The sequence below is a fragment of the Sinohyriopsis cumingii genome, chromosome 1 (assembly GCF_028554795.1).
Source record: "Sinohyriopsis cumingii isolate HCF-2022 chromosome 1, ASM2855479v2, whole genome shotgun sequence".
NCBI lineage: Eukaryota > Metazoa > Mollusca > Bivalvia > Unionida > Unionidae > Sinohyriopsis > Sinohyriopsis cumingii.
Genome location: NC_142961.1, coordinates 163,118,008 through 163,144,943, shown reverse-complemented (window position 1 = coordinate 163,144,943; position 26,936 = coordinate 163,118,008). Strand labels below are relative to the sequence as shown.

The following is a 26,936-nucleotide window of genomic DNA, read 5'->3' as shown; positions in this document are numbered from 1 at the left end:
GATCAACCCGGATAATTTCGAGTACGCGTCGGATACTATTTGATGTTTTACTGTATACTCGTCGAGTTTTTTCTGAAAACACGATGATATCTTTTTAGTGATTGCGTTGGCGACTCCAGCAATTGTTGTCATCGCGGAGATAGCGATTGGAACAGCGATCGGGGCTATCGTGGTTACCGTGGATAAAATAACACCGGTACCGGCTACTATACCCGACACCGAGTACACGACCGCGTCGATGGTGGTTATTTTTCTGCGGTATTTTTTTATTTTTGCGCGGTATTGTTCGGAAAGCGTTTTCAAATTCGCGGAGAATTCTTTTGCGGTATCGAATCGATATTGATGTGACGTCGGTGATACCTCTGATTCAATTACCCTGGTGGTCATTTTTATTTTAAAAGAGCTAGTGTTTTTAATTAATTAGATTCGCTACAAATTCCACATACCATGTGATGTTTGTCCTAAATAGACTGCTATCAACGGCCTTAATTATAAACCGTTCAATTGTATCCTTGTCAATGATTGTTGACACTGTATTGTTACGCCGAAATCAATGTCAATCGATAAATGCCCTTAACAGTTGCGGTGATATTTACTGTATTCTGTGTAGGAGTCCAATCGAATGATCCATGCCGAATTGTGTATACTGTGTTGATGATGTTCTCATGAGGGATTTTTATTTTTTCGAATTGCTCTGCTACTCTCAGTAGTCCGTCTTTAATCGCTTCAACATCAGTTCTGATTGTTCCTATTTCCTGTGTATGCCCGTCTATACTTTTTTTGTTCGCTGCAACCCTAGTAACGAGTATATCTATTTCCTGTATATGCGCGTCCACATCTTTTTTGTTCGCTGCAACCTTAGTAATGACTGTATCTATTTCCTGTGTATGCGCGTCTATATTCCTTTTGTTCGCTGCAACATCAGTTTTGACTGTTTCTATTTCCCCTGTATGCGCGTCTATATTCCTTTTGTTCGCTGCAACATCAGTTTTGATTGTTTCTATTTCCCCTGTATGCGCGTCTATATTCCTTTTGTTCGCTGCAACATCAGTTTTGATTGTTTCTATTTCCCCTGTATGCGCGTCTATATTCCTTTTGTTCGCTGCAACATCAGTTTTGATTGTTTCTATTTCCCCTGTATGCGCGTCTATATTTCTTTTGTTCGCTGCAACATCAGTTTTGACTGTTTCTATTCTCCATCCATGCGCGTCTATATTATTCTTGTTCGCCACAATATCAGTTTTGATCGTTCCTATTCTCTGTTCATGCACGTCTATACTTTTTTTGTTCGCTACAATATCAGTTTTGATCGTTCCTATTTCCCCTCCATACGCGTCTATATTCCTCTTGTTCGCTGCAACATCAGTTTTGATCGTTCCTATTTCCCCTGTATGCGCGTCTATATTTCTTTTGTTCGCTGCAACATCAGTTTTGATTGTTTTTATTTCCCCTCCATACGCGTCTATATTCCTCTTGTTCGTTGCAACATCATCTTTGACTGTTTTTATTTCCTGTCCATTCGCATCTATATTCCTCTTGTTCGCTGCAACATCATCTTTGACTGTTTTTATTTCCTGTCCATACGCAGTGATATCATTTATAGTTGTTGTAATCTCATCCAGCTTGGTATTTTTTTTACCAAAGAATTTATCAAAGTTGTTATCGATCCTGTTAACATTTTTTCGTAACGTGTAAAATTGGCCCGACAGCGTTGTAAACTCCGAAATAGTAGTTTTTATCCCCGCAAGATTCGGTTCGGTTACCGTCGGGGTCCGAAAAAACTAGCGGTAGTGAGTTGTATATCGGTGATAGATTTTTTCACCTGCGCGTAAAGTTCGGTCACCGATTTATCCAACCTTGTAAAAGCGTCTCGGATTAATGTTATCGTCGATAGATGTTCACCCGGTTTGAGTCGTCCGTCGCTGGTATACAACGCGATAGTGTCTTCGGCGGCGTCACGCTGTCGTGTTAAAACGTCATCCAGCGACACATTACTGGATTTCAATTTACCCTGGCGGTCTTGAAATACAACTATTTCGCCTGGGTCAACACTTGTTAAATTCAACGTATCAGCGATTTCATCCTCGATTAGTTTTTTTATGTCATCGGTGGCGGGCGTTTCCGTGGATCCTTTCAGCGCCGAAATAGGTCGTCCCCAAATATCAATCATCGTTATTGTAAAAAAAAACAGCGTTTCTAATTAACCCGCCGGGCCTCTACGACCCCACTAGTGTATTCGTTTACAACCACATGAGGTGGTTTTCGCGATGATGAAATCGCCGCGAGTACGTTCAATACTTCACGGCCGCATATCGGCGGGTCGCTTAACTGCTGTGTTGGCAGCGTGGAATAAAAAACCCGGGCTGAACACGTCCGGATATACCGCATAAACTCGTTCGGCGGGGCTAACCCGTATGAATCAAAATAGACGATCGCACGCGGATCAATCGCGTATGCAACCCAATGAGTTCCCGCTCCGGAGGACCCATCGAGGTTAATTATGCCGGTTTCAATATTCCTTGGTGCCGCCGGTAATTGATCCCTCATAAAAACACCTCTGAAGTTTTTTATCGCTAGCGCGTTCGCGGCGTCTATTAAATCAAAATTAGACATAGGAGTCATTGACCCCCGGGTCAATAAACGGTTCCCGGTAGTCTTAGACCCTTTCCCGAGTACCATGAATACGGGGTTCCCGGTAGTCTTAGACCCTTTCCGGCTACGGGTCGTTTTTTTTTATAGCCTTTCCCGGTTGCCTTTTTCAGTGCCATTCCCGCCGCGGTACCAACGGCCCCTAACGCAGCCGCCTTAGCCACTGCTGGGGCCGCCGCGGCAATCAACGCTGGAATCGCGGCTAACAGCGGAAATATCCCACCGGTCTTTTCCATGTCTTTGATCGCTGCGGCCGAGAAATCTACCTGAACACCCTTTCTGTTCTTCATCGCATTATTGAAATGTTTTATTTGACGCGCCGTCAACGATATCTTATGATTACCACCTGCCATCTGTGACGGCTTCAGCGTTATTGTGGTTCCGCATTGTTTAGCCGACTTTGATCGTAATTTCTTGACTTGACCATCAGTCAACTCTACACTGACGACACTATACGACATTTTATTGTAAACGTGTTTGTGCTTTCAATTACATGTTTTCCACTGGCGCATCAACGATTCTCATTCGTCCGCCAACACCTTCCAACAGCATTGATTTATCGCTGAGAATGACAGCAATAGCTCTATAATTAGCAATAGTGCCGCGAGTTACATTAGCTCGGAAGTGTATATCAACGACGGATTGTCTTGTTAAATCAAGATGTTCCAGCGAAAAGTAATAGATCGGATATAGTTCTCTGAAATCATATTGTGATATTTGCAAACCAGTGTCGACGTTTTGATCACGACCCATGTACGACAGCAATCGATGATACACACGTGCGATATGGTTTTGACCGTAATTAAGTTGTATATCCTCAGATGGTTCCTGCTGGCCGTTTATTCTCAGCGAGACGTCAGTAACGCCTAATCGATCAAATATCATATGGCTGGATAATTGATTATCAACTCTCGTCATATCCTGCAACGCAACAAATATATGACGCGGAGCCGAAATACCTTGTTGTGATGCCAGGTTCCATGTGAATATACCATTGATATTTGATTGCTTAGTATCTGTTGTTGTTGTTAGCCAACTTAGTAATGATTTTCCTCCCTGCTCCATGAAGGATAGCAATCGTGCCTCTGTGGTAATGGATGGAGTCAACACCGGCATCCACAATGACATTTTAGTTAAAACGACTTTACCAGGGTCATTATTTGGATTTGCAGTATCCGCTGGAATTCTCCAAATTGCATTTCTATCATCACCTTTTCGCACAAGTACCACGGTATGCTTTGCTCCGTAGATAACTTTTCGCACGTTCCTACAAAATCCAAATATATGATGCAGTGGAATCGCGCATGAGAAAGATCTACGCGGTCCTGTTAACATTGATATGCGTGTTACGACTCCGATGTTGAAATTAGGATCGCTGTTTATAATCATATTCTCAATATCAGCATCAGCGTCACCAGCATTTTTTTTGGTCGTCTTACCACAAATTGCGAGTTTCCGGCAGTGTTTCTAGTATCCTTTGCAAACATCATAGATGGACCCGCTGATCTTGTGTAATCGTCGGAATATCTTGCTAGCCCGATTATTGTTGTAGCAACATCAACATCGCGTTCTATAGACTCGATCTCTCGCCCGTCAATGAGATATTTTGCGCTCTCAAACAGCGCCATTACGCCGTTATTGACTAAGCCAACTTTGGTACCATCTGGATACGGTGCTGGTACAGCAGGAGTATCGGCCTCTGTTACAAGTTCTCCTTCGATTTCAATAAACGCTTCACACGGTAAAAAGTATTTACTGGTATCATGGACTTGAAGTTCAATTCGCGATCGTATGTCGGGTTGTACTGCATGATAGGAATAAAATTGATAATTACGGACAGAATCATCCTTGTGCACTGGTGCGTCCATATCAAACGCCGGGTCAGCTGTTCGTTTAAACATTTTATTTAATAATACGCTGATGCATCTAAATCATCGTCGTCGTTTTAAACCACTCCCCGCTATTATGTTTGCGGCGTCATCTTGATTACTGTTTACCAACGAATCTAATTTTTCTTCCACGGCGTCATTTATTACTTTACTGACATTCGCAGGCATCACTGTCGTTGATGGCATCACCGGTGGTTTTTGCTTTTTTCTTCTCACCAACGACATTAGTTTGTTCCGCGCGGCTGAAAGCGCCTTTCCGGCAACATCTCCAATAGCACTAATACCCTTATCACGAATAACATCAATAGCCTTCATTCCTAATTGTTTGGCTAACGGCGCTACTTTTGGAGCCATTCTTGTAAATAAACCCGCAATGGTGCTACCGAGACCGTCTCCATAGTACGCGCGGTAAACAGGCAATCGCGAGTTTACCACGTAGACGAGTACTGGTTTATCGTGGTTGTAGTGTATGATCATCTTTATTATAAAAACACCGGTTTTTCAATTAGTGATTGTGATCATCACCCCCCCCCCCCACCGCCGTGTGGAAAACCGGAATAAATTTTATCAAAATTTCCTGGGGTTTTTGCCCTCGATAAAAATCCGGTTTTTTTCCAGTTTTTTCCTGATTTCTAGTCATTTTTGGTCGTTTTTTGTTGCCTATAGTCGTTTTTTTTCGATTTTTCAGCAAAAACATCGATTTTCTCTAAATGATTTCCTGGGCTTTTTGCCGTCAAAAAATGGCAAAAAACGACCAAAAACGACCAAAAAACGACCAAAAACGGTCAAAAAACGACCAAAAACGACCAAAAACGGTCAAAATTAACAAAACGATAATTTTTTTAATCATCCACGAGTTCGTCTATGAGCGTTCGATACGCACTAACGTCCATGATACCGCCCGTAAATAACCGCTTGCAAATATCAGCGGCCTCATTGATTATTTCCGGAGAGTTATTTCCGGCTCGTTTTCCTCCGATTAGTACCTCTAGCCGTGATATATCACTGAGAACACTGCTGGGACAGGTAACGCCGTAGGATTCTTTGCCAACAGAGTATCCTTTTCCTTTTTTTTTGTTTTACCCTTTTTTCAACTTCCTTGTGGAATGCGTCGTAATCGGGGCCACCACCACGTGGTATTTCGTCCCTGTGTATTCTCGCTAAATGCACTATTCTTTTCCAATCCTTTAACGACTTTATATTTTTCTCGTAACCGCTATTGATATGCTCCTTATCTCGTATGCTCTTAGCAAAATTGGAGGCAGTAAAATCAATTAATTCTTCCCCCCCCCCTTGCTGAAGCCTCTAATTTGATCCCTTGTGCTCTTCTTAAGTACATTACGGGGTATATTCCTCTCTTTTTCTTCCGGTGTTTCTTCCGGTGTTTCTTCCGGTATTTCTTCTTCTGGTTCTCTTGCGGTGGCGCCTGGTTCTTCTTCGTCGGCCATTGTAACATAAGGTTCTTGTGGTTCGGTTATAGCGAGTGGTGGTGGCCTCCGTGTTGTAGCAGCCGCTAGTGTTTCTAAAGACCTTTTTGTTTGTTCGGTCTGAGCCGCTATCTTTTCAAGCGCATCGAGGACGGGCACAGTTGCCGCCGTAACATCCTTAGTCGCTTTAGTTACCGGGGCAAAGAGTTGTTCGCTTCCAACAGTAAAATCGGTTTGTAGTTGCTGCCGCGTTTGAAGTTGTTCTCGGACCCTGTCTCGTAACGGTATGAACTTTTTAAGCGCCGCTAGCCGCTCTCTGGCTAGCCGAGTAGTAAGTGATTCGCCTACCATTATTGCAATTGCGAAGCAATTTCTAATTTCTCGCCGGAGTTTTCGTCTATAATCCTTCTAATGTTTTTGATCTTACTAGAAATCTCCCGGCGTCGTTCATAAACACGTCCGAGTTTTTTTCGTATTATTTCAACGGCAGTGAATAGTCCAATGAATGCATTTGCGTCATTGTGGTACAAGTTTTCATTGATCGTATGTTGTAATCGTTTTATGAAAAAGTACTCGCGGGCCAGGGTAAAACGCCCCCGTTTCGACTGTTCGTTAATAATCTCATAATCGGATAATATTTTTTCGCTGTCGAGACTATCAGATAATTCAATTCCTTGATTTTTTAATTTTGAAATCTCGGCTAATATATTATTGATGTCTTCGATATTCATTATTCCTATAAAACATTTTGTTTTTAAATATAAAAAAAAATGAACCCCGTGTATCAATTCCGAAGGTGTTTAATAATTCGTTTTCTTCCGGAATGGACAATTTATTGTCATGGCGACTTCGTCAGCGCCATAGGCGCCGGTGACTTCGTCACTCGCTGATATTTACATATGAAAATCGAATTCTATGCCCGGTCTTTTTTGAGATTGCTGTTTGATATACTCGTTCTGCTACTTTTCGTATTGAGGCGATACAAATGTCAAAGTATCTACTGGCTTCATTCATCGACTGAAATATTTTTTCCTCGTGAGTTGTTGTATCAAATGACTTTACGGGTTTTGCTTTCTTTGGGTATTTACCGGTTTGGCCTTTTTTGGTATTTTGACTCTGCGAGACAGCTTGCAAGTTTATAAGAGAATTATCAGTCTTATTATTATTAATATGATCAATCACAAGTCCATTTTCGATTAATCCGTTGAATACCTCAAATACCGCCCTATGAACATGGTACTTCTTCTTTCCGGCACCAAACATCAGATACCCCTGATTACTTACGGTACCAACCGGCTTCTTCAGTTTGCGGTTTCTAACAATGCCATCGCGAGATGCCTCGTAATTGACGAGCACAGGATGCGGCTGAAATTCTTGGTCCATTTATATAATAATACTACTTGTCTAATTTATTATTTGGTTTAATTATAAATCTTTCAACGTAGTCTTGGGGGGTTTTGATGACGAAGTCGGCGGTGGGGTCAATGACGGCGTTTTTAATTCGCTTGTCATAATAGCGTTTTAGTTCCCTGTATCGCTTTCCGCCACAATTGATACACATCTGCGATTTTCCTCTTACACCGACGTGACAAACCAAGCACGGGAGGGGGCCAAGAGAACCATTACGAACGCTTTGTAAATGATACCCGCAGAATTCGCCTCTACATGATTTATTGCACGGGGTTGTCGACCCAATCATCAACCATTTGCAGTGATTCATTATACTATATTCTTTCATTTAAATACTTGTTTTAATTATATGGATGAGTTCGAGAGATTAGCAGCAATTAAGCCCTGGAAAAATATTAAGTTCAATCTCGATAGAGTCCTCAAGGACGCACCAAAAGCGTTAATAAACGATAGAACCCTGTTGAGTAAAATACGCGATTGTATCAATGAATTCAAGCGTGATGGCGCATCTCATAGTTGGTCAACATTTCGAATTGATGGCGTTGTTGATGCTACCATGAACGACAACCGCGCAGCAACGATAATATCACAACTTGACGGTAAAAGGTATTTCTTCAGAGTAAAATTCATTGTCCGGGTGGAATCAGGTAATTGGATCATACGTGATAAATTTGAACCAGTTCTCAGCGACAAGAAAACAGTCATTGTTAGCCGCGACTGCCCGGGCTGTTAACCGGAATTGACAGACCATACTATGAACGAGCGTATCCTGAAACAGCAGTTGTTTATGGAATATACCCGTTAAATAAGAAACCTGATATCGGAAAACTGAAACCGATGAAACAGTCAACGGGGATAAATTGTGTAGCAGAACGAGTAATAGAGCATTTTACAAATGCATGTCGAGGAAACAAATTGACTGATTTACGACGTAGCAAAATCAACCAGTGGGAACTAACCGTAAAAGAGCGTGGAGCAACCATCAGCGACATAGCGAGATTAGAAACATCGCTGAGATTTCCAATAACCGTTACAACGATAACCGGTGAAGTATTATACGAATCGAAGTATAAATCAAATGGGGCCCCAATCAAAATTATTGATCATAACGAACACGCATGGACGCCCGCGATCACAATATTTCCACGGGATAGAACAGTAAAGTATATACCCGAAGAATTCTCCCAGGATGGTTTTCTCGCGGAGAGGAAACTATTTGATGCTATCGCTTATTTGTGTAAAAACGACCCTGTATCAGTGTGGTTACTTCGCAGCGCTGATACCTTTGATCAGTTTGTAAGACCAAATGGTGAATTATACCGCACTGAAGCGTTTCACAACAAGATGAAAAAAACCGCCATGGAATTTGAAGAGCATGATGAACAACTGCTAACAAATTGTTTTACGATTCCATCGGTTGCGGCTCATGTTGCAGCAAAGAAAAATGCGTGGAGCCCAACGCGCAAGGAATTTCTACCGGATGTACAATCCAGTTGTTTGGAATACTATCACGGTGGACTATGGAACACTGAATACAGCCGCGACGCTATGATTTCCGTTGATATGGTTGCCTGTTATCCAGCGAGTTTTCTCGGGTATGGATCCGCCGCTGAGTATTTCAAACGATTTGGACACCCCAGACATGAAATGACTCGTGTTGCTATTAATGGACCACTGCCTGATTTTGATTTAACCGGATTCGCTCGCATAGTATCATTTGAATTCGCAGCAGGACTTCATCGCTGTTGCTATATTTGGATCGGTAGACACATGGCTGAAAAAAAGTGGTTGCCAATAGCGCTGCTACGGTACATGATTGATTGTAGCATGCTTGTATCGTTGATTGTCAGTGACGCGATTATATCATACCGAGCGCAGACTGAAGTCTGGTTACCAGAACCGGAGCGTCTAGATAGCATAATTGACGAATCCAGAAAACACATCGATGCCGACGAGGAATATATCGTCGAATGGTCCAGGAGGATATTCAACCAACGAAACCACGAGGCAAAAGATCTCGGTAGAAGAATAATTGGTAAGTTCACACAAGGTGGAAAAAACTGCGACTACAAACGATATTGCTCACGGTTGATTATAGATGACGCAGAATATGATTTCGTAATCAAGGACGCAGTGGCGAAAAATAGATACGTGAACTGCGAAACAGCTTTCTTGTCCAATGGAACAAGGTTGGGTACAGTTGTTACCTACAGCGATGGAGACAGCCCAGCATACCCGCATTTGAGGGCGTCTATGCTGGGTTATGCTTGCATAAATTTATTCTCGATGATAAATAGATTTCCCGACACCGCGGTTAGAGTAGCCGTTGATTCGTTTTATGTTGACGTAGCGTATAAGGGAAACGTAGCCGAGTTTACTAGTCCAGACGAGAGTTGGGGTACATGGAGAATTAAAAATGAAATACGACGCGATTATTCCCCGTCAGCAAATGTCACCGTTGAAAACAATTACCTACGCGGTGATAAATTATCAGAATGGTCTAATGCACCACCGTGTTCTGATCCAATTTGTAGACACAAAACAGTTTATTTAAGCGGCTGTGGCGGGTCAGGAAAGACGACTCGGGCAATTGAATTATTTCGAACGCGGGCAAGTATAATAGTGCTTACACCGACCCATAGACTAGCGCGAGAGATAAAACAACGAAATGTTGACGCCGTTACTTATCACAGCTTTTTTCGATACAGCGGCGGCGAGTGGACTCCTGATCGAATGGGTGAAAAATTTATTTCTGGGGTTATCATTTGGGATGAGATATGTACTGTTTCGTTAGATACTTTACAAATGTTTCTTGATTGGTTGCTGCTCGCGAATACAGCGGTGATCATGTGTGGCGACCATGGTCAACCACCACCATTTGTCGGCGAGGGTCCACATGATTGGTTAAAGGGCTTTGTGGACTATTATGAAGAAACCGATACTGATTACCGGGCACTTGATGAACAACTGCGCGGGGTTAAAAAATTAATCAGATTACAGCCGGATAGAATTCAGTGTGAAATAATCCGCGAGGTGATTCCGGAAACGCCGTTAAATGAATTCTGGGAAACATGGAGACCAAACGATTTAATTGTAGTGAGTAGAAAGATAGTCAGAGACACACTTCAGCGGAAGTTGTTTACGTTGCATAAGGAAAAGTTTCCAACGCGCCCAGTGCCGTTATGTTATAGACCCGCGGATACACGGCGGCAGAACATTGAAGTTGAAATCCCGGCCCCGACAGCGTCAGGGACAAAAAAACAAATTCTCGTGCTGAATGATATCGTGCTCGTTGATATCAGCGTCGTCGAGGACGCGCTACGTGCTGATAAATCCCCGTGGACGCTAGGATACGCAACAACAATACATTCCTCGCAGGGACTAACCATCACGGACACAATTGTTTGGATAGTTGATAATCGCATCGAATGGTCCAATCTAGTCTATCTTGCGGTGTCCCGAGTACGGAGGATAAATCAGCTTCGAAGAATTGTTATTGACGAAGCCAGTGACAACGATGACATTATTGATGCTAGCGTCATTGATAGAAAACTCTCGGGTTACCGCCAACAGGATAAAAAAAAACAGCGGCGTTTTGATATTGATGCCGAATTAATAATTGCGTTACGACAACAACAGAATAATCACTGCACGAGTTGCAATTGTATAATGAGTTGGCGTTATTCGGATAAAGACACTCGCCAATTTACCGTGGATAGGATCGATAACAGTCTTGGTCATGTCAAAAACAATGTGAGGTTGACCTGTCTTGAGTGCAATAGACGCAACGGCGCTAGTTAAGACCACGCGGGGGTAATTGAGTATCGTCAGGTATCACTTGTAGTTGCTCGCGTGTAAATCCGCGCTGAGGAGCAGTTGAATCCAGTCTATAGATCGGTGGTCTACCAGTTGATCGTGTTATCGTTGATATGTTATGCGTGGTAACACTCCAAATAGGATCAGTAGCCCTTTTTTTACCGCCTTCAAGCTCTCCTGGTTCATACAGATATCTCACGGTAACATCGCCGAGAATCGGCTTGGAAACGCTATCTATTTTTGATCTTCCGGGTATATACTCGTATTTAATCGCGTCGCTGGGCTTCATGTTGATTGCTCGGGTAATCTCGTTATTTAACGCTGCAATTACGCCTGGCAACCTTTTGACCCATTCACGAGATCGTTTTTCTTGGATGAATTCCTTCGCGTATTGATATCCAAATAACCGTTCAGCAAGAGTCCGATTGAATCGTTCAACAATTGCCTGATCACGATGTAGCGCAGTATGACCTCGTCGTACCGCGACGCTATGATGTTTCAGCGTTGATAGAACAGCGCCGCGAAATTCACTACCGGGATCAACTTGTAATAGATTTGGCCAGCGCAGAGGACCTCTTCGATAAATCCGCTCAAACGCAGCGGCTACTTCAGTTGCTGACTTTGTTTTTAACGGCTCCGCTTGTTTGTATCGACTCGCAACATCAACTACGGTTAGCGCGTATTTGTAACCGTTGTCATGCGGCAGAAATAGTATATCAGCCTGATGAACTTCATTAGGTACGCTGACATCAAAGCGCGAGAAGTTGATTTGTTTAGGCGGTGGTAGATAGATTTGCCATATAGCCTGTTTGGATAACCAATTAGCCGCAGTGGCCCTCGTTACTTTTGCAGCGCTTGCAAGCTTACCAATTGCAGCCTTCCCCTTCCAGTATCCTCTCGGAGAATAATAGATGGATTCCATGTTGTTATTATAAACACTAGCGTTTTCAATTACCAGCGCGAGAAGCTCCGCTTCCAATCATTAATTTACCTTTCATAGCCGATTTTACCAACCATGAGGCCAATTTTTCCTTGAAGGATTTATCAGGAATAGCATTTAACGCGTGAATCAATTTTACATCCGCGATATGACGCTGTTGCAGATCGCTACTTTTGTAGTAAGCAACATCATGAGCATGACACGCCTTATCGATAGCGTTTATTGGATACTCACCGGGTTTGGGCTGATTTTGATCATCGAGTCTGATATCTAATCGCGTTCCGGGGCCACAGTAGCTATATCCTGGGAGGTGTTTTTCTCCTGGATACTTTGCCCACGGGGTTCCGGGGAGTTTTGATAACTTGGCTGCAATATCACCTCCTCGCTTTTTTTTAAAACATCCCCGGGTCTAATAGAAATAAATCTAAATTTCTTTGTACCGCATTGTGCACACTTGCCAGTAAGCGCCGATCTATTATTTCTTGTTGTAACGGTTGTCATATCATTTGTGCCAGTACGCACTCTACACTTCACACAATATAGATCCATAATTTATGTATAGAGACATGAATATAATTGACTTTTCGGCAACTAAAACAAGAGAACCAGTTAAGCATGTTGCAGCGTTACCAAACTCGATCCGGATGATTATCATCGGACCATCTGGATCCGGCAAGACGCAATTGTTACTTAATTTAATAATGAGATGGATGAAGTGGGATAAGTTGTATTTGGTTGCTCCTAGCATAGATGATCAACGATGCTACGAGGTGTTAAAAGATTTCAACGAGAATGCATCAGCGATCGCTAAAAAAAATGTTATTGAGTTTATTACGGATATTAATGATGCACCAGGTATTGATGATATTGATGGCGACGTTAACAATCTAGTCGTGTACGATGATGTTATGTTAGACAATCAAAAAAACCCAGCTAGGATATTTTCCAGAGGCAGGCATAAAAACACTGACGTGATATATGTCACTCAACGATACACTCAGATTCCAAAAGTAATCAGAGACAACTGCAATATTCTTGCTGTATTCAACGGCGTTGATACACACACGCTACGAAATATTTGGCAGACATGGTGCGGCGGTGACATGGACTTTAATGGTTTTCGAAACTTTTTTAGTCATGCTCAGTCGACCCCACATGGATTCGTAACGATAAATTTACATGATCCTCGGACACGATATCGTATCGGACTTGACCAAATATTCGGTTAGTTGTAAATAACCACTTAGCAGCAGGGGGGGCGATGACATCGACGCGGTCGTCAATGTGCTTACCGGACGCTGACGACGCTGGGATCGGCGCACAGAAGGTATTAATTAAACCAAATGACGTCCGGACGATCCCCTCGACGACGATGTCGTTTTTTTTTTACCAGGCGCTGACGACACCGGATCCGCTGAGTGCAGAAAGTACTAATTAAGCCAAATGACGATTGGACAAAATGTCGGATTCGCCCCCCCTGCTGCTCATTAAACTACTTTTCAGAAATGGTACACAATTATAAAAAGGCTATATTTATAAAGAAAAAAGAAAAGTAGCACATGTAATATTATTTCCTTTGTAGACAAAACAACAGGTGTGTCCATATGACACAGATACCCCCATCAAGATAATGCAATTCAAGGGCAAAGTTCTAAGTAAAACAGGGGTTATAACTCACTATAATTTTGGCCCAAAACTATATTTAAAATATCCATCTTGACTTGGGGTTTCTTAACATAAAGCACCAAGCTAAATATAGTTTTGATTTATTTAGCAGAAATTGATGAGCCAAGTTCCAAGTCAGCGGGGGCAAACAAACCCTTTACAGTTTTGCTAAAAAAAATTATGAAAATCAAACTTGACTGAGTCCTTTCTTGTGTAAAGGTCACTCTTTAATATCTAAAGCCTCAGACCAAGTTTGATTCCAATCCTTTAAGTCCTTTAAAAGTTGACTGGAAATGAAATGGATGGACAAAGTTTTGAGTTAAATAACAGTCACTACTTTTAAAAGTCTTGGCACTAACTGCAAAACTGAAATTAACCTAGGTATTTTTGATATAAAGCCTCAGGAAGTCCTTTAAAGTTATTTAGTGGAAGTGAAGCAGCAAGATTTTAATTACAACAGGGTCCATAATATCGCAAAAGTTTGCCATAAAAATGGTGAAAATCAAACTTGATCTAGATTTTCTTCATGTAAAGCCTCATACCAAATTTGACAATATTCCAGGAAGTCCAAAAAGTCCTTAAAATGTTACTATGGAAACAAAATGAAAAGTCAACAACAGCCATAACTCAATAAAATTCCACCAGAAAATTGTGAAAACTGAAGATGACCCACATCTTCTAAATGTAAGGCCTCATGTGAATCTGATTTCAATACTTGATGTCCTTCAAAACAATACTAGGTCTTCTTAATCAATAAGCATACACAATTTGGTTTAAATCTAATAATAACTGCGTTACTGTGAATGTGGGTGGAAATGACAATTAGGGGCTATAACTCTGCCAAATGATGACACAGAATTCTGATATTTCAAACTCAATCAAGGTCTCATCAACATTAATATGCAGACTAAATTTTTTTCAAATCCCAGTAATAACTAATGGATTTATTTTGCAGAATGAAAGTGGAATAGATGGATGGAATGAAGGATGGAACGGCCTTATTTAATATCCCGGTTGTCAACAAAAAAGTGGGTGAAATCACTAAAGTGAGGGTTTGTGCAGAGAAAATTGGTATGTTGAATTGCATGCGAGGTTAACACCACTCTACCTAAAACTGTATTGCTTTTGAAAATGAAATTATAAAACATTTCAGGAAGAAAAAGACTTGATCATACCTAAAGTAAATCCCTCTTGATGGCTCTTCCTTTACCCATCGAATACTCATAACATTTTGTACTTTTATTACAAAGTTCAAAGGTTTGCCTAACAATTCTGTCGGCTCTAATATCACATCATCTTCTTGGAGTGCTTTTCCATTCTGATCACATGGCATGATCTGAACTTTGACCACAGCCTCTTCATGACCAAGATGATTATGCAGTGCAAAATGTTCATCAATTTCAGTTTGGTGTGCAAGGCTCTTTAGTATCACCAGGCAGCTGAAAGAAGACAGAAAAGCCATGAGGAAACAGCATACAGGCATTTATGTGTGAGACTTCAAAGGAAACAGCATACAGTCATATATGTGCTATACTTCAAAGGAAACAGAAAACAGTCATTTATGGGCTAGACTTCAAAAGAAACAGCATAATCGTTTACGTGCTAGACTTCAAAGGAAACAGCATAGTCATTTATGTGCTAGACTTCAAAGGAAACAGCATACAGTCATTTATGTGCTAGACTTCAAAGGAAACAGCATACAGTCATTTATGTGCTAGACTTCAAAGGAAACAGCAAACAGTCATTTATATGCTAAACATCAAAGGAAAAAGAAGTCATATATGTGCTAGACTTCAAAGAAAACAACATACAATCAATTATGTGCTAGACTTCAAAAGGAAACAACATACATTCATTTACATTCTTGACTTCAAAGGTAACAACATAAATTCATTTATGTGCTAAACTTCAAAGTGCAAGAATAGATTTAAGATATAGTTCATATCCTGAAGACTTTGATCAGTGTTGGATGGGGAGCGGGAAAGTCAATCAGTTGCAAATTTGCTTTCCAATTTAAAACGTATTATTATCAGTTGAAAACAGAATCTGGTCCTTTTTTGCACAAAAAAAACCATCCCTATCTGCCAGATCACAGCATGTCAAATGAAAAACATGATGTAGACTAGCAAACTCTCCAACTCAGTTGTGTTTCTAAAACCACAATTTTCAGTAAATCTTATATATAAAGATACAGGTAGAAATCTTCATGACACTGTGATAATGCTCATAGCTTGAAAGCAGTATAAACAATAACTGGTCATGATTCGCACAGATTCACTATAATGCCTGGGCAGTTTATACAGTTAATTACCACAGAGACAATTATAAGGTAAAGGTTATTAGAGTTAAACAATCACCTCTTTACATGGTATACAATCAACTGAAAATAGTTAAAGTGATTTTGTGTTTCATGTTGCTTTGAGACTACTGAAGAAATACCTGTTAAGTTAATTTGCATAGGTTAAAGTACACAATGTGGAACAATCCACTTATCTGAAGATTGGTAAGTTGAGGATGTTTGTTAAAGAAACCAATGCTATTACACTTCACAGCCTTTAATGAAAATGTCAAAGCTATTGTTAGCAAAGACTATTGGTTAGTTCATAACCAGTGGCATTGATTCTGTGAAGTCAGATTTTACTCGATACATGCAAATCAAAATGTGATTATTTCAGTAGAAGGATTGGTATGTTAGCAGTGTGGAAGTGTGATCAATTTTTAAGGCAAATGTTGAAACTTGGGGAAGGATGAGCCATCTGTGGAGCAAACAAAGCCCTGGAAAATCAAATTTGAGGACTCCTGTTTGGCAAGACTTTGAACACCATATCAACATTAGTAAGTAATGTATATGACATACACTGACATAGCATCACAAACTTGCATCAGGACAGATGCAGAAAGAACATTTTCAATGCTCAGAAAAATTCAGCAAGATCTCTGGGGAAGTTTGAACAGCAGTACCATTACTTTTTCTCTGTTATATAGCATCACTTTTTTTGGTTCACACACTCACTGGACCCTTGCTCCCCTGAGGTAACAAACACACTTGTTGAGTCTCAAAAGAAACCCAAGACATGACCACCCCGTTCTAAAATCTAACCTTAGCAGAGGAATTGATGGCCCTGCTACTGACTCACACTCACACCTCAGTGGCTGTACCACCCCGTTCTAAAATCTAACCATAGCAGAGGAATTGATGGCCCTGCTACTGGCTCACACTCACACCTCAGTGGCTGATTATCAAATTCAACACTTTACTGACTGAAGAGAGTTTGAAAGAATTCACGATAAGAAGTCTTTATACCTGCTCTTTTTAAACTGCAGAATATTTAAATCACTCATTTTTATTAAATTGCTGAGTACTGAAATCACCTCATATTCTTGTGAAAATTCCAACATATCAAATTTGGTTTTAAAACATTGTGTTCATAGGCTCATTAAAGTGCAAAAATGCAAAGTAATGACTTTTAACTTGACCCCAAGGTCAGGCTGGTCTGCTTTCCAAACTTCTTCATAATAGCATGGCCTTGTTGCGGTTAGATCTGTACCATCTTCATTCAGAAACAATTACCTGGTGGTCAGATCTGTACCATTTTCATTATATGTTGCAAGAAGAGTTTTAGTAAACTGTATCATTGCCACCATTCTTTAATAATAATAATAATAATAATAATAATAATAATAATAATTTTATTTAAAGAGGATAACACAATTAGCTAAGAACTAATCTATCTTGAGGCCCTTATTTTAGCTGCATCTCTGAAGCCACTGGATATTTTGGGTTTGGAAGGAGGAAAGAGAGTGGGCTTTTCTAATCTCAACTGGAATACTATTTCAGAGCAAAGTTCCAGAGTATTGGAAACTTTTAAAAATAATTCCTTATTTGGTTTGGGAATTTTATACTGTTTGGTAGACATGGATCACAGGTGGGAAGTATTGACAGGTAGCCTATACTGGAATAGTGATTGTAAATATTCAGGAGCACTATTATGGGATATCCTGTACATTAATTTGGCTTTTCTCAACCGGATTTGGTCTTTAATAGGTAATATTTTTAACTTACCAGCTAAATTTTCCTTGCTTGCTTTCTGGATTGATAATTGCTCTTTTTTGAAGATGTGCAAGCTTTGCTATATCATTTGAATTACCCCATACTGTATTACAGTAGTCTAAATAGGGTTGTATGTAACTGTTATAAAATAGTTTTCTGTGCGTTTCAGGGAGAATTTTTTGTTACCTACTGAGAAGCCATAAACTTGAATTGACTTTTTTACTGATATGTTTGATATGTTCAGTCCATGATAGGTTATTATTTACCAAGAAACCAAGTAATCTATCATGACAGACCATTTGCAAATTTTTATCCTTCTGTGTCAGACATAGTTCATCACTATCAAGATTTGTCCTTTTTTGCCCTGTTGAGATAAGTAATATATTAGTTTTACCAATATTTACCACCATGCCATTACATATACACCAGTTCTCCAGTTTGTTTAGTGCATTCTGTAAAGAAATTTCTGGTTCATGCTTTGTTATTTTGGATGTCTGACAATGTTGTGTCATCTGCAGAGAGATCTGTAGATGATATTGAGTCCATTAGTAAAAGTGGTAGGTCTTTAATAAATAAAAAAAATAGTAATGGACCTAGAATTGAGCCTTGTGGTACTCCATATCTAATTGTTCCAGGTTCAGACAGAACATTATTTATATAAACATGCTGTGTTCTCTCACTTAAGTATGAAGTAAACCATCTAAATGTGCTTTCATCACAGTTGTAGATTTTCAGTTTTTCAAATGGATTTCATGATCCACCATGTCAAAAGTTTTCCTAAAATCTACAAATACTGATCCTATTATTCTACCTTGGTCAAGCGCTTGAAGCCATTTATCAGTTAGGGAGATCAATGCAGTCTCACATGAATGTTTGTGTCTAAAGCCTGATTGATTAGGGTGTAACACCAAGTGTTTGGTTCAATATGACATGAATAAGTCATGGACATGTTTCTCAATCAATTTTGACACGTTTGTTAGTATTGATACTGGCAGGTAGTTATCAGCATCATCCTTAGAACCAGATTTGTGAATATGAGTTACCTTTGCAGTTTTCCATATTTTGGGGACAGATGAGGTTGCAATACTTAAATTGATTATGAATGTTATGCTATCTAAAATAGTAGAGGCAGAAGATTTAATGAGTTGTAGACCAATCTGATCAAGTCCTGTATCTTTCTTGGTATCAAGTTCACAGAGACATTTTTTAACAAAGTTTTTTGATACTGGTGGGATAGGGAAACATACCTCCTTAGAGATTTTGCTGCTGCAGAACTTTTTCAGTTCATTAAAGTTGTCTTCTATCACTGGTTCTTTCAACTCTGTGGTAGTGTTGGGGAAAAAATCATTGAAAACATTTGCAATGTCAGTATCATCAGTGACTATGGTGTCATTTACCATAAGTGAGTGAATTTTATTTCTCTGATCTTCGCATGTTCCTCCAGTGAGTTCATTGAAGACATTCCAAAAAGAGTCTGTGTTGCTCTTTTTGTTTTGATTGATAATAAGTTTTTTATAGCTTTTTTAATCATACTTGTTATTTTATTTCTCCATACTTTATATTGTGCATTGTTTCCCATAACCTTGAAGTGGTGTTGTGTTTTCATAGCATCCAGGATTTCAGTAGTAAGCCAATTAGGTTGAATTTCATTATTTACTCGATGTACTTTCAGTGATTCATGCTTCAAGACTACATCCATAAATAAGTCAGTCCACACATTCAGAGCTTCAGCTATGTCATCCCAATTGTGGATCATATTCCATGGAACTTTATATAGGTCACTGAGAAATTGTTCTTCATTAAAATTTTTGAATCATCTGTAAGTGATAGCTTTGTGTGCATTTTTCTTATTTCTCTTGCATTTAATCTTTCTTGTCAAAAAAGTAGGATAGTGGTCACTAAGACCAACATTTGGTGCATTAACACAAGCCACATTGTCTGGTAGGTTGGTATAAATGTGATCAATAAGAGTGCTTGATTTTTCTTTTACCCTTGTGGGCTCATTTACCTGCTGGACTAGGCCTAGTGATTCAATAAATTCCATCCAGTTGTTCCTTGTATGAGTATTGAGAAGGTCCTAATTTATATTGCTGAATATATTTAAGTTTCTTTCTCCTGTTCAAGAACATTTTCCATTTGTTTCAAAAAGTTATCATTCCAAATTGATTTGGAGGAAGGTGGCCTATAAATGAAGCCAAGTAGGACTGATTTTGCATTATTTTGAGAAAGTTCCACCCACATACCCTCAATTTCATGTGACTCCAATTCAAGTCACCTTTCTACATTTACTCTTCCCTAATGTATACAACAAGACCTCCCCCTGCTGTCTCTCTGTCCCTGCATAATGGTTTATTGTAGCCTTGGCAGTGAAACAGATCATCATTGTGGTTAACATTTAATTTGGTTTCATTGAGTCCTAAAACATGTATATTATTTTCCTTGGAAGACAACTTTATCTTAATCTGGTCTGTTTTTCCCACTATATCTTGGGGGGTCGGTACTGTTTTTGCAATGCAGGATTAATTTGGGTATCAGTTGTTAGAGATTCTATTTTGATGGCAATATAAATATATTGTTGGGGGTCAGAACAGCACCATTTTTCATTCAGAACCTACTGCATGTTCTTATAGGTCTTAAAGAAAAGCCACAATTGACCCTTCTGTTCAGGAGAAGTGGTCAAAAAAAAATTTCAAAGAATGCCCCCAAGAAAGCAGGCTAAATCATATTCCTTATAAGATAGAACTAGTTACATATTGCAAGAAGTGTTTTAGTGAAAAGTCCATTTTAATACAAAGCCCGTTCAAAAGGAGTAGTCATAAAAAGATTTTCATTATGACCTTTGTGGTGGCATATTAGGAACTAACAATGGCTACCATGGCTGCTGTGTTGGGCATCAGATCATTTTTATTTCAGACCAATGACATGACATATAAAGTCCTTCAGTTAATTTGATCATCTTACATTTGTAAAGCACAACAAATGTTTAACACTAAAATTTTCAAAAATTCAAATTCATAAAAATTTGAAAATTTGTTCAATGGCATGAAAAGTCTAATCAGGTTATCTACATATATGTACAATGATACTAAATTTCATTTGTCTACCTCAAGTGGTTTTTGTTTAACTAACAAGATTTTGTCAAAAAGTTGTATAATGTGTACAAAAATTGTTACCATGGCCTGAAAATCAACTAAATCCATCTACATAATGGATAAAGATAAGCCTACCAAATTTAATCAGTTGATTGTTTTGTTAGCAATCTTGCAAACAAGTTTTTTTGGGATGGATGGGCAAATGAAGAAAAAAGGTTGCCCCACTGCTAACAGTACAGGGAACAAAATGGCCACCATGGCAGCTATGTTAGATGTGAAATCAGAACCATTATCATTTAAAAACATTTACATGTCATAAGAAGTCTTTTAGTTAACACTTCATGCCAATATGACCATCGATACAGGGGAGGTAGTGTTGATAAAATTGTAAATGTGGGATGGCAGACTGGCACCATATTCATGTAAGATTGTCTACAAGTCATAAGATGTATTATAGTGAGAATATGTGATCATAACCAGCCATTTTGAAGAAGTTGCAATATAAAACAAGATTTTCAAGCTGTTGGCACCATTTTCATGACATGTTCATTTAAGACCAACTAGAACCTCAAGATGAATATATGCCAGATTACATGACTTTCCTCCAAGCAGATGAGCAGGAATAGCAATTAAAAACACTAATATACACACCAGATGAATGGATGTATGTCAGATGCAGTATCACTGCAAAATCTCTTCAGGTCTTTGACCAGACAATCTAAAAATTTATAACAATTTTAAAACTTGCTATAATTGCCAGCAAATGTGATCAGCTAATCTACATATGCATACAAAGACGCATACTTTCATGTCCACCATAGGCAGCTGTTTTTGCTCAATTATGCAAGCAAGATGTTCAAGTTAACATTTATAAAATATGTAAAAAGTTGAAACATTGCTGTAATGATCTGAAAATCTATTCAGATCATTTGCATATGAATTAAAAATAAGCCTACCTGATTTAATTTTTCTACCTCAAATGGTGTTTGCTTAATTGTACTTAAACAAGGTAATTTCATTAAAAAGAAAAAAAATTAAAAAAAGATGGTGGAATTGTAACAAATTGTGCAATTCCTAAAAAATCTAATCAGTTAATTAATTTGCCTGTGTCAAAGTGTGTAAAATATCCTGGCTCTGAGTTTAATGGGTTTCATGTTACTGCACTAAAACAGATTCAGGACAGATTTACAGCTTATATAGACAGAACCAAGCAAAACAAAAGTTTCCTCTGCTATTTTAGCACAGCAACAAAAACACCTTTGTTTCACAGAACACCTCAGAATATACAAATACTTGAAAACGGCAAACAGTTTTTATTCTTCCTGTTTCTTCAGCAAACAGCTGCATTTCATGGCAAGAAGATTCTGTTCTCAAATATTAAAATATAATAGTATAGAGATTCTTCTACTCAATTCATACAGTAATAATGACTTAAAGGAGCATTACTGCATAATATTAAAAAATAATAGTATAGAGATTCTTCTACTCAATTCATACAGTAATAATGACTTAAAGGAGCATTACTGCATAATATTAAAAAATAATAGTATAGAGATTCTTCTACTCAATTCATACAGTAATAATGACTTAAAGGAGTACTACTGCATAATATTAAAAAATAATAGTATAGAGATTCTTCTACTCAATTCATACAGTAATAATGACTTAAAGGAGCACTACTGCATAATATGAAAAAATATAAAATTCCAGAAAACTCAAAAGGAGTGCTGCCCTCATAAAAACACAACTTTCTGCCCAATAAAGTACACATCAGACGTTTGGACTGACATAGGTAATCTAAGTCAAACTTCCAGATTTAAAAAACAGCAATGTCCATTTTAGGTTCTTTAACCCATTTTATCCTGAATACAACTGCGGTCGTAATACCTCATTCTATGCTGAATACGTCTGCAGTCGTAGTATCCCATTTTATCCTGAATATGACTATGGTCATACTCTACTACATATGTGTGTAGCGTCTCTAGAAACACGTGTTATACATCACAAATATATGTGTACTTCTTCACCTACACAGGAAATGGTTAAAGCACGCATGCGCAGTGAAATTTAAAAAAAAAACACGGTTGGAAAAGAAATTGTTGACATGAAAATCGATCGATAAAATGATGGACGACAACTCTGATGTAAACATGGATGTTGATAGCGAGGGTAGTGACATTGAAGTTGACGATTTGGATGATTCCGATGATAATATTGACTTAAATGATGGGTTAGAATTTAATAAAGTTGATGAAAGAGATGATGCATGGCTTCATGCACTTTTCGACAGTGATTCAAAGAATGAAGCTGACTTTGAAGGCTTTCAAGAAAAATGGGTCCGGGATGATTTTTCACTTCGGTTGCAGCCAAGATTTAAATTGATAGAAGGAGCAACACCCAGGAGAAGCCAATGCAAAACATTATTTTGAGTTACTTTGGGACGATTTAATCTGGAAAAAACTTGTTGATGAAAAAATCATTACGCTGAAAGATTTCTAGGATTAATTTGTGACAAGTTTTCATGAGAAACTGCACGCTGAAGTACATGTTCCAGAATGTGAAGTAAACAAATTGTTCCTTGTGTCATGTTGTCCAATTTTAGTAAAATTATTATAACTTTTGAACTAACAGTACTAGAAACTTCAAATTTGGACCAAAATACTAGAAATTGAATTATCTTTATTTTATTCACATAATATTAGGAGATTTCGTTAACTTTCATGGACAAAATATTCACTGAACATCTTGGTAAGTTTTTTAATTTGTTTTTTTCTTCTTTCAAGTCATATTTCAAAATACAGTTGTGAGCATGTACATTGGTAAATGATAACAAAACATATATCACTGTGTTGCAAATTTTATTACCTTTTCAGAGATCTATAGTTTTATATACTTTTTAAAATAAATAACATTGTTACAACATTTTTAGTAAACATGGTGAAGGTAGTCACAATTTCAGCAGCTGCTGCTGTATGATGCTCCGTTTTACCACAATGTATTTAGAATTGCTTCTCAGGAATCAGGCACTGCAGTTGAAATTGGTAAACAGGATAAAATGGGTTAAACAGAGCACAGGAATAATGTTTACATTATCGAACAACTGCAGCTGTTACCACAGAAGCTCATGATCCCATGTAAACATTAAGATTATTGAAGATGCACATCCCAGATTAAGATTTGTGTTTTGTGGAAAATCTGCCTGTACATACAGGATTATTTTTATCAAGAAGGTGGTGAAAGAGGAAATAGAAGACAGGACAAAAGATACGATGGTGCTAGACACTTCCAACCTGTAGGGAAAATGGCTTAAAGTAAGTTGATATGGGAGAACAAGAGGGGTCTCAAAACCATTATACAAATGCTGGATTATTAATGCTCTAGAATCTAGATGGCATCAAAATTTCCATTCAATGCTTGCAGCAAATTTAAATCACAATGATATTTTACATTAATGATGGAGGAATGGATATGCATTAAATATAATGAAAAAAGATATTTTTAACTAGAAAATAATATGGAGAGTGAAGATATATACTGTCATTTCACCTTTAAATCAGTACATGACAACTGTGCAAGTTTTCTACAAACCCAAAAATTTTATTTTATGTCATTAATATTGCTAAATTCTAATAACTGTTACTGTTAAACCACAATTCAACTGCTTTACTCGACATTTCTTAAATGCACATTGTAATGTATTCAGCAGGGTGTCATACTTCATGAATGTGTTTTTTTAAGTTTATATTCCTTATTTACTAACTTTTTTCCAGTATTACATCACATAAAGGACCTTTAAAACCATTGTTTAACAGAATTATTCAAGCCAGCTCAGCAGAGGCCTACCAATGACTCTCCTATATTAGAATCCAAAACTATTTTGTCTGTTTAAACCCATAGTGAATATGACTTACACTGACAGATGTGTAAGTGTTATAGTGAAGGATTCTATGTATATTTTACCCTGATCAGACCTATACTTTACCTACAGTGTTTCCTAAGAATGGGTTTAGTTTCTGTTTATAAAATGCATTTAAAATTGTGTTCTTGGAAAGAGGAAAGTTATGCTTTCTATGAATACGTGCAAGTAAATTAGCATTGCTGTCCAGTACCATAATATACATTATAATTCATTATCTTAAAATTATCATCTGAATGTAAGAAATAGATTTCTGCAAGGATACATCTTCAGGGTTTTCTACCAAATCATAAAAATTGCAACAGAAAAAAGACAATAATAATTGTCCTATGGATGGCAGTTTATGACACACGTCTTATTTATTCTATGTATGAATCTGAGAATCATTTACCTTCCCAAATAAATATCCTCTACTGGATCCCAGAAAGGATCTTCATCCCTTTTTGATGTCACCTTCTGTCCATCCAATGATGATAGGTACATGGAATCTATAAAATCTTTTCTATGTAAAAATTTCAATTTTGGCCAAATCCAAACCTGAAAGCAAAGAAACATTTGCTCATACATATGCCAGAATTTGAAATCTTGTATGTTTCTGTTTTGTATTCAATCTTTTCAAAGAAAGACCTACTGTATTGAACAAACGCCATGATGATGTAATATAATTAAGAAAACTTGGTTAATTAAGCTCTTAGTTCTTGAAATGCTTTCAGCAGCAGCCAGACACTTTGTGACAGAAATCAATAACATTGTATTCAACAATCAGGATCAAAAGGAGGCAAATGGTTGATAGAAAACTTATTAAATGAAGTCTGGATGAAATTCAGGAAAAGCTGAAGTTTATATAAGGCAGCAACTATGATTCTTGTTTGGCTAGCACACAGTTTTACTCACAGAGCCACAATCGTGATAGCAGCAATGTGTTCATGGAAGGCAATCGTGGGAACTCTTTGAGCAGTGTGGTTGAGAAGCAAAGCTCCACGGAGTAATATCCCAACGCATATGTATGAGACCTATTACAGATCTCAAATCCATGAACCTCTGACTCATGCTGTATGCAGACTCATGCAGGCTCAATAAGCAAAGCTTCCACATGGATGCACACCTGTGTGATAAATCTCCAGTGGGGAAAAGTTATGGGGAAGTAGGAGACTTCCAGACTGGGGACTCATGATAAGTTAGAGTGGTCTCAAATGTCCATTATGATACTAATATTTCAGCTTTGGGGTGGGTGGGTGTAGTTTAATCCCATATGCACCCACCCACTCCCACGTAGACCTTACCCTAGACAGAAATTGGGTGGCATTGCCCCTACACACACCACATTAGCACCCCCCCCATCAGTCTTCTACTTTTCACAATTTACCCTGCTACTTTATTTCTTATTTAATCCCTGCTATGGAGACTGCCCAGTTGTCCAGCCAGATGGTAATCCAAACCAAGACACCTGTCTCCATGTTAAAATGCTCTTCCAGAAGAAGAAAAAAAATGTTTGGTGGGTAATATCATTGAGTTGACAATTTTCCCCTTTATTTGAAACTAGGAAGATTTGGTAATAAAAATTTGAAATTTTGGATATTTATCATCCCTTCTACTGTACCCTTCCTACCCTGACACTTAAAAATCTAAAAGCACAAATCTTTAGCATATTACCATTCAAAAGTAAAACTTCATTTTAAAAAATGCATCTTTATTGATTAATACCAAAAATGATATAAATAATAGAACTGTGGATGTGCAATGAAATTTGACTCTAATGGAGAGGGTTCTATGGGTGTGCTTCAGAATTAAATTATTATTGATCCCTAAGGACTAGAGAAGAAAAAATTACCTTTTTGGTTTCTGTATTGACCACTTTAACAATAATACCTGATGGCATTCCCTTACTGTCATGTTTAAACATGGCTTCAAACTTCACCTTCTAGAATATGAAAAAACAAATTCCTTTCAGTTATTAAGTCTGGAAATCTAAACATACATACGTCAAAACTGTGATATTTTAAAACAAATGTACAATTTAAGTATCACATGTACCTGGTGAAATAAACATATATATTTACTTCCCATTACAAGTCTCAACT

General features: G+C 38.4%; 1 protein-coding gene across 7 annotated transcripts in view; it reads right to left on the bottom strand.

Annotated features, from left to right (window-relative positions):
- LOC149808284 (kinesin-like protein KIF28) overlaps positions 1 to 26,936 on the bottom strand; it is a 203,922-nt gene that overhangs the window by 30,346 nt on the left and 146,640 nt on the right. For all 7 annotated transcript variants that reach the window (XM_089975594.1, XM_089975606.1, XM_089975633.1 and 4 more), the window contains 3 exons: positions 26,687 to 26,776; positions 25,247 to 25,392; positions 14,972 to 15,235 (listed from right to left, as the gene is read on the bottom strand). In XM_089975594.1, the coding sequence (XP_089831720.1) occupies positions 14,972 to 15,235; positions 25,247 to 25,392; positions 26,687 to 26,776 (500 nt within the window). The remainder of the gene's footprint in view (positions 1 to 14,971; positions 15,236 to 25,246; positions 25,393 to 26,686; positions 26,777 to 26,936) is intronic.